Source organism: Hipposideros armiger, unplaced genomic scaffold (assembly GCF_001890085.2).
Source record: "Hipposideros armiger isolate ML-2016 unplaced genomic scaffold, ASM189008v1 scaffold_13, whole genome shotgun sequence".
Lineage (NCBI taxonomy): Eukaryota > Metazoa > Chordata > Mammalia > Chiroptera > Hipposideridae > Hipposideros > Hipposideros armiger.
The window spans coordinates 1,177,912-1,187,471 of record NW_017731363.1 but is presented as its reverse complement, the minus strand read 5'-3'; the positions used below and the strand labels follow the sequence as shown (position 1 = coordinate 1,187,471).

General features: G+C 42.7%; 1 protein-coding gene across 1 annotated transcript in view; it reads left to right on the top strand.

Moving 5' to 3' along the window:
- The window catches only part of PIR (pirin), a 93,776-nt gene that overhangs the window by 26,980 nt on the left and 57,236 nt on the right, over positions 1-9,560 (top strand). Inside the window, exons 4-5 of the mRNA XM_019667378.1 lie at positions 5,665-5,748; positions 7,868-8,074. Coding sequence (XP_019522923.1) covers positions 5,665-5,748; positions 7,868-8,074 — 291 coding nt within the window. The remainder of the gene's footprint in view (positions 1-5,664; positions 5,749-7,867; positions 8,075-9,560) is intronic.

Genomic DNA, 9,560 nt, shown 5'->3' with positions numbered 1-9,560 from the left:
CAACCCTCAGTTCTTCCTCTGTGTCTCTGAGACTATCTCCATCCACTTCTCCCTTCCATTCAGTTCCTTAGAATCCACGTATAAGTGAGATCATATGATATTTGTCTTTCTCTGACTGACTTATTTCACTTTTGCTCTGCTATTATTAATGGTGTGACCACATATTTTCATTAATAACATGTAGATGATAATATATTTCCAGGGTCAGATGCTTTGTAAATGCTGAAATGCTATGCAAACACAAGATAGTGCTATTCATTCATTCATTCATTCATTCAACAAATCTTCAGTGCCAGCAATATGCTGTAGCCTTCAGGAAGGTAACATTCTTTTAGACAATAAATTCATAACCAAATAATTATATAATAGAGTATCCTTTCATGAAAAGGCTAGGAAGAGAAACAAATCAGGATAGGAAGATAAAGAATAGATTGATCAATATGATGGGGTGGTTGGGGGTGGCCTCTCTTAGGCAGTGGCATTTGAGCAGAGGCCTGAATGAAGTGAGGAAGCAAACCATGAGAATATCAGGGGAAATACATTCCAGAAAGCATGAGTGAGGACCTGTGAGAGGACCCACTAATGGGATCTCTGCCCCGTAGGAAGTGTGGCAGATGTGCTAATTCTACAACTTACTGAACACTTGTTATGTGCCAGCCACTTTGTACACATTATCCCACACTTGGTGAGCTCATCTCCTAGGACCATGTTGTTACATAAAGCAACTGAGCCTCCAAAAAGTTAATGGACTTCGCCCACATCTCATACCTGGTAAATGGCAAACCCGAGGTTCCAACTAGGGCCCTAAAGCCCGAGTGGTTCCCTGAGGCAGGCCACCAGGGGGCAGTGTGGTGGGAGTCCCTGAAGCATTGGAACCTCTTGCAGGGTTGAGGCAGGAAATGTCAGGGCAGGACCCATTAAAGCTTCAAATTATTTAGATTTGCCCTTTGGCTGAATACCTAAATCATGGTTTGGTTATCTTTTCCTTTTTTCTTAAAACTGCCTTTTGGCACTTGTGAAGGTGTTTATGCAGGGCTGGGATTAGATGAGCCAATTTAATGGGCGAGATTTTCCAGGTTTCTCAGTGATTGCTCAAGTAATTACAATGTGTTTTTTTTCTGTAAAATATCTTGGGTCCTGAGTTGTATGGATTCAAACATTATGTTTCTGTCCTTGAAGACTAGTTAGCTGCTTCTATTATGCAATATGTTCCTTGCTGGCCTCTCTCATCAGCCATGACCTCAATGCGTTGTTTTTTTTGTTTTTTGTTTTTTGTTTTCTCGCTCTCTTTTTCCTACTCAGCTACCAAGAGAAAAAAAGCTACCATTTTAGGGCAAATGGAAATTCAAAGAAAATGTAGTTTTATCTATAACATAGACTTTTTGATTTAAAGAATGCCTTCCATCTGTAACAACAAATGAACTTATCACACTCTTCCTTCTAAATACCAGTCAGAAAGAAAACAATAAGCCACATTATATCTTGTGCTGTAATTCTTCAGAATTAATTTATAGCTCTTTGAAATACACCTTTCCTAAATTTCATGTTGTAAGTGACACTTTCCTTTCAGTGCTGTTGTTGGTTTGTGTTCTCCTTCCAAATACAAACACACAAAGAAAAACTGACAAGGAAGCAAAAGTATTTAGTAGAGAGCCATGGAAAGTTTAGGAGGAAAGGATGAAGCAGGACCAGGAAACATGGCAAATCCTTTAAGAAAACACCTGTTTTAGATTACACGTTTCTAATTAAACAGACACAACTCTTGAGTTTAAACATAACACTCCCCAATCCATCAACCACCCACAGCAATTCTCCAGGTGTTTGCGATTATGTAATATACTAAAAAATCATCTGGATTGTGTCAACTCTAAAAGTACTGCTTGAGTTTTTAAAAAATCCTTTCCAGGCGTTAATTTACACTGAGGATCTCAGTGTAGCTTTTATAGCACTTTAACAAAACTAAATAATAAAATTTAAAAAAATAATCGTCTGTAGTTTCCTTGGTTTCTGATTCCCCCCCCCAAAGGCTATAAGTATGGTTTTTGCTTTAAGTAGTAAAAGGTAGGCAATACGGGCTCAGCAAACGTCATTGACCAGACATCTCTAATTCAGATTCTGTAGTATTTAGGATGGGGGAAATGATGTTTACTTTTGTATTACTAGGGAAGGAAGACATTCACACCCCAAAAGTAGAGGAAAAGGGGATAACTGTTTTCTCAATCTTTTACAAACAGTGTTGGAATTGCTCTCTAAAATACAATTTGTGAAAAAGAAAAAAACCTTTTTTGGTGTCCACATAGTCATCTTTAAATGAGTCATGCTCACCACAATTTACTTTTTAAAGTTGCCTGACATATTTTGAGATGATTAACAAACAACTTGATAGCCCTCTAGGCTTGGATAATTGAAAAATCTTTGGGGACGGAAAGAATATGATTTGAAAGAGACTCCTTTGAGAACCCAAAGCAGAGCTTCAACCCAAACAGAAAGAAAATTGCCTTTATTATGCAGTTATTTTAATTAAAAATGCATGCAGAACAGGAAAAGGAAAGCAATTCTAGAGACCACTCCTGCTAGTTGGGCTGCTTGTTTGAAATTTGGAAGCGTTTTATTTGTCCTCTTAAATTTTTAAGCTTTGTATGGAGTCCTAAGTGCTTAATTCCTATTTTGGCCTGAGTGCTCTCTATGACAATTCCAGATCTGTTCCACTTAGTAGCATATTCAAGTCAGAGCTAGCTGTTGTCATCACGCATAATATGGAGTTATTCTTCAGATTCTTAGTGTTTTCTCAGTACACTGAAGTAGGGAACAAATATTCACCAGCTTCTATGCAGAATAAAGCATTCATTTACTTATTTTCATTCACTGATTAGCGGCAGCATCTTTATATATATATATTTCAAAACAACAAAGTTATTTCCATTGTAAAAAAGTAAACTACTTATTCCAGAAAATCCAAACTATCAGGAAAATGCAATTCCACCATCTAGAGATGACCACTGTTCACATTTTGCTGTGTGTCCATCCGGGCATCTCCATGACTGGATGCAGTGTTATTGAAATGAACCCATTTAAGTGGATCATTGCATTTGACCCCTTTAAATAAAAATACTGTCCTGTAACCTGCTTTTCTGATTAAATGATATTTCAGTTTTCTGTGTCAGTAAATAGAGGTCTATATTACTTTTTTTTAAAGAATTTATTGGGGAATTGAGGGAGGGGAACAGCACTGGGGAATTAGGGAAGGGGAACAGACAAGTTGCTGTTCTTTTGTTCTTCAGTCTAGTTGTGGGGGACGTCGCTTCACTGGCCCATGTTAGTATTATCATTGTGCTCTTCTCAGGTGAGGCAGTCAATCGCCGGCCATTGGACGGCTGCTCACAGCGGCTCTTGGTAGCTCATGCCGGCTACCAGCCACTCACGGTAGCTCGCGGCAGCCCAGCTCCAGGTTGAGCTGTTGTTCACCATCTTAGCTGTAGAGGGCAGCGTCACTGGCCCTCATGTGGGATCCGAACCAGGGCCCTGATGCTCAGAGCTGGCATCCCAAGCTAACTCATAACCAACACACCACTCGGCCGGCCCTATATTACTTTTTAACAGTTGCATAATATAACATAATTTAGGTAAGCGTATCCTATAATCCATCATCCAGATTGTTCCTATCTTTTTGCTATTATAATAATAAACATTGCAAAGACAGGTTTCTGCAGACATTTTGTATTCTTGTTATTTCCTTAGATTTAAATCTTAGAAGTATATCTTTTACATTTAAATCCCTCATCTATTTAGAACACGTTTCTGTAACCAGTGGGGGCTTACTTTCTTTCCTCAAATAGTCAGTTGTTCCAGTACCAATTCTTGGAAAATGCCTCCTTGCCCATTGATTTTATTTTATTTTATTTTATTTATTTATTTTTTTAAAGATTTTTTTATTGCGGAATTGGGGGGATGGGAACAGTGCTGGGGAATTGGGGGAAGAGGAACAGACAAGTTGCTGTTGTTTTGTTCCTCAGTCTAGTTGTGGAGGACATTGCTTCACTGGCCCAAGTTGGCACCATCATTGCGCTCTTCCCGGGCGAGGCAGATCAGTCGCCAGCTTCTGGANTTCTGGAGAAGCCCTGGGGGTAAAGGTAAGCCATGCTGTTGTGTCTTTGTGAAAACCGAGATGGTCAGTGACATAAGGCTGGCCCCGTCTGGGCTGTCAGCTCTCACTGGGTTTAGCACAGTTCATGTCCCACAGATGGACTTGCTTCATAGGTGTCAGAAAAAGTGGAACCTAAGGGGACCTCAATTTTTTTCACCACATGCAAACCCAGAGAGTTAGAAAAATTATAAGAAAGCAAGCTCATGTTAAAAATTTGGTCAAAAGCAATTTTCAAGGTGTATTTTAATATGCATGCAGATTTAGCCTCTTTAGTTTTGTGTATAATATAATTTTATAGGTCCTTGGAACTGCAAGATCACCAACTTTAAGAAAAACAAAAAACAAAACCAGCTCCACTCCCTGATGATGTATTTAAATTATTTATGTCCAGTTTAGTTAGTAAGGAAAGCACACTAAAACATCATAGAAAGGTTCTTTTTAAATTAATTTGAACATTTGTTTATCCCATACATGTTATGTCTTGTACATTCTTATCAAATGAGACTTCATAATTTCAGTTTAGGGTCCCACCTTTTTACTCAAATAAGATCAATGGAGGCTGAAGATTATGGACAGATTTATGGTGGGAAAAGGGTATGGAAGTCCTGTGTTAATCGCACACCAGAACTGCTGCTGGGGAGGCCGAGTTCCTCACGCTTGGAGGTAATGGCAGCTGGGAAGTGAGCTGGTGGCTTGGTCCCTTAGGTGGGGTTTCCCAGAGGCAGACTCCGAGATGAGAATTCATATGCAAGTAATTTTAAAGTGCATGTCCCTGGGGGAACAGAATAAGGAACAAGGACAGGACAGGGCAGGGAGCCAAGCGAGGCTGTCATCTCAGGCAAAGTCCTGAAGAGGACGTGGACTCTGGAGGACCAACTGCCTCCTCCAGGTTGTCCCCACTCACCCTGGGCAAGGGAGCTACGTTTTCACACTCCATTACCCCAAGTCATTACTCAGGGCCATTGCGTTTGGGGCAGGGGGCACAGAGACAGTTAAAAGGGATCCGAGGATGTGGGATCCGAACTGGGGCCATCTGGCGTCCCAAGCCAGTTCTTAACCATCGCGCCACTTGGCCGGCCCTTGCCCATTGATTTTAAATTGCTGTCATCATATGTTAACTTCCCACACAAATGGGTCTGTTCTATTTCTGTGTCAGTGTTGCACTGTTGCCATTATTATAGCAAGTTTCCAGGTGGAGGTTTTAGACTTAAAATCTAGTCAGGGTTCTCCAGAGAAAGAGAACCAGTAGGGTATCTAGAAATAGACATACGAGGAGGTTTATTATAGGAATTGGTTCACATGGCCATGGAGGTGGAGAAGTCTCATGATTTGCCTGTATCTGCAGGCTGGAGAACCAGGAAAGCTGGTGGGTAATTCAGTCTGAGGCCCAAGGCCTGAGAACTTGGTGGTGGTGGGGAGGGCACTGTTGACATTTTCCTCAACGTATTTTCTGTGGAAAAGGTGAACAGCTCTTCATCGCTACCTAACTCCTACTTTTTCTTCTGCTTGTTTTTTCAAAGGTATCTTACCTCCTGGAAGGGGGCAGCATGGCCCATGAAGACTTCTGTGGACACTTTGGTCAGTTGAACCCAGGAGACCTGCAGGTATGGCCGAGGACAAGGAATTGCCGATGGTTTAATGGTCTTTGGTGTACATGCTTGCCCTCGCCCGCTGCCAGTACTCTCCTCCCTCTCATATCTTTGACCTTTCCATTCTGTGGCTCTTCCACTCAGCCTGGAAACCTGCACAGGTCTGTTGTATTCCTCTCACACTTTCCTTGACCCCCGCAATCACTTTTTAGCTCCCACCTGGTCTTTCTCTTGTATTTCTCAAAAGAATCATCAAGAGTGACTGTCTCAACTTCCTTATCTTCCATTTCATCCTTCACCCACTGAAATTAGGGTTGGCCTCTCAGCACCCCCGAAACCTTTACTGAAGCTGTTCAGGAAATGGTCACTCATGATGTCCCAATTGCCACATTCAGTGTACCACTTTCAGTCGTCATCTTTCTAGACCAGGGGTCGGCAAACTTTTGAGATGGAAGGGCCAATCCTGTCCCTCGAAGTCTTGCGATACCTATAAAACAAATGAAATCACCATTATGTGAATAATGTCCTGTAAAAACTTTATAAATGAAACTCTGATAGTTTTATTTTCATTTTCAATTTGACTTCAGAGCCACATGTACGTACCCAAAGAGCCGCATGTGGCTCGTGAGCCGCAGTTTGCCAAGCCCTGGTCTAGACCTTTCTGCTGCACTTGAGACTATTTACTACTTCTGGCTCATTTGCAGGGGTAGTTATGGTCACTTAAGACAGTCACCCAAAGCCCGCCACCATCCTAGTCTTGTCTGAGACATGAGAATTAAAAGTCCCCTGAAAATGCTTGGGTCATCTTGACTGGTTTTGTAAGTCTGAACTCTGTATCAGCTACTTTCTGGGATCATTGACATATTGGGCAGAATGATAACTACAAATATTTGACTCATGATATTTCAATGGACATGAAATTTAAAGGCAAAAACACAAAGGGACACAGAGTTGTGGCCAAAAGTCAACAGTAATCTCATACTGGAGCAGAACATAGAGTGGAGATGGCCTACAAAGGGCGATATGCTGACAGGTTGAGTCCTACCCTCTGTGTAACAATTCTAAAGTGTACCTGCATGGATCCCAGTGGGATTGAGACCCTGGTGCCCACAGATGTGACTTGCTCATTAGGCCCCCTGCCTAGCTCACTCTTCTCTACACTTCTCTACTTGCACTGTCTGTATCTCTTTCCAAATAAACTACCTGCACTGACATCCTTGCCTCAGGATCTTCCGTGGGAGAACCTAAGCTAAGATAGGCAGGAAACGTATCCATCATGTTTCATCTTGATCCCCAGATCCCGAGGTTAGTGTCTAGGGCTGGCCCCTAATACACTCTTAATAAAGAAATAAAGGCATGCTTGAAGAATCTGCACAACAGTGGCGGCAAGTAGTGAGGGCTGCATGACCAGAATTCAGCAAACAGACTCAAGTCACCAGTCCACGGCAGAGTGGTTGTTGTGGGCCTGTGCACGTGTCTTTAGGCCCATGCATGTACCCTCCAGCTGCTGCGAAAATCGGCTGCTGATAGCTCACAGCAGCATCCCACTCTGGATACTGTCCTCTGCAGCAGGAACTGCCTCTCCCAAGGCTGTGCGCCCTACTGAAGGGAGGCCCACAGTTATTGAGGTGCAGATGTGAGGATGAAAAAAAGCCTGGCCACCTTCCCTCAATTTGGGACAATTCTGAAGCTTCATCCAACTCCAGGCCTCCCTGTTAGATTGGCCAAGGCCTCCATTGTAACTGCATTGCTGGCTGGCTTCTCCCCTTGCCCAATCCTACTTTTTTCACTTCTTAAGGTGCTCCTGAGAGCACTCCCCAGTATACTGTTTGCCTGCATCTCCCCATATCAGTGCTCAGTCAAAGACTCAGGGATACCAAAGAGAGACTTCTTCCATTTGTGTGAATTTCAGATCTGACACTTTGATTTCACATGTGAACCATAGGACACATTGGGAAAACTGGAAGAGGTTCCAGCAGTTGTCGTTATTGTTTTGTCATTCCTTGTGATGCCCAGGGACTGTGAAGGAAGCACCTGTAAGGTGCTTCACGCAGTTACCGTGTTGCAGTAGTCCCCTCTTCAGACTTGTTTGAGGCTGGGTTACATTTCCCTGTTGCTGGTGTGGTGTTTGCAGTGGATGACCGCAGGCCGGGGTATTCTGCACGCCGAGATGCCATGCTCAGAGGAGCCAGCCCATGGTCTGCAGCTGTGGGTTAATTTGAGGAGCTCGGAGAAGATGGTGGAGCCTCAGTACCAGGAACTGAAGAGTAAAGAGATCCCTAAACCCAGTAAGGACGGTGTGACAGTTGCTGTCATTTCTGGAGAAGCCCTGGGGGTAAAGGTAAGCCATGCTGTTGTGTCTTTGTGAAAACCGAGATGGTCAGTGACATAAGGCTGGCCCCGTCTGGGCTGTCAGCTCTCACTGGGTTTAGCACAGTTCATGTCCCACAGATGGACTTGCTTCATAGGTGTCAGAAAAAGTGGAACCTAAGGGGACCTCAATTTTTTTCACCACATGCAAACCCAGAGAGTTAGAAAAATTATAAGAAAGCAAGCTCATGTTAAAAATTTGGTCAAAAGCAATTTTCAAGGTGTATTTTAATATGCATGCAGATTTAGCCTCTTTAGTTTTGTGTATAATATAATTTTATAGGTCCTTGGAACTGCAAGATCACCAACTTTAAGAAAAACAAAAAACAAAACCAGCTCCACTCCCTGATGATGTATTTAAATTATTTATGTCCAGTTTAGTTAGTAAGGAAAGCACACTAAAACATCATAGAAAGGTTCTTTTTAAATTAATTTGAACATTTGTTTATCCCATACATGTTATGTCTTGTACATTCTTATCAAATGAGACTTCATAATTTCAGTTTAGGGTCCCACCTTTTTACTCAAATAAGATCAATGGAGGCTGAAGATTATGGACAGATTTATGGTGGGAAAAGGGTATGGAAGTCCTGTGTTAATCGCACACCAGAACTGCTGCTGGGGAGGCCGAGTTCCTCACGCTTGGAGGTAATGGCAGCTGGGAAGTGAGCTGGTGGCTTGGTCCCTTAGGTGGGGTTTCCCAGAGGCAGACTCCGAGATGAGAATTCATATGCAAGTAATTTTAAAGTGCATGTCCCTGGGGGAACAGAATAAGGAACAAGGACAGGACAGGGCAGGGAGCCAAGCGAGGCTGTCATCTCAGGCAAAGTCCTGAAGAGGACGTGGACTCTGGAGGACCAACTGCCTCCTCCAGGTTGTCCCCACTCACCCTGGGCAAGGGAGCTACGTTTTCACACTCCATTACCCCAAGTCATTACTCAGGGCCATTGCGTTTGGGGCAGGGGGCACAGAGACAGTTAAAAGGGATCCGAGGGGATCTGGGAGGGGCCCCAACGCCCAGTTCCACACATGCCACCTAGAGTTGAGAGCATCAAACAAATTGGGAACTACTTTGCCATTCTCTTTGTGGGCAGCACTTCAAACTATTTTACATGCTAATTTATGTAAATCTAAATTTTGTTTAGGTTCACCCACAAGGATAAAGGCTTGGCAGTGGCTACTAGCCAGCCACTCAGTGGGGTGCATTTCATGGGTAACAGATTGGTCACAGTTATTGGTTGGGAGTTATGGGGTTATATATTCCCTGCACTATAACCACAGTTCTTTCCCTATACCAGGCCTAGGTGTGTGCATTATTTTGCTTTGTGCTTCCAGTGCAAACAGAAGTAATTGAAGAAAAAAGAATCAAAATATGCTCCCTATGAAATATATATACACATATATATTTATATATATGCACATTCATACATACATACATACGTACATACACACACACA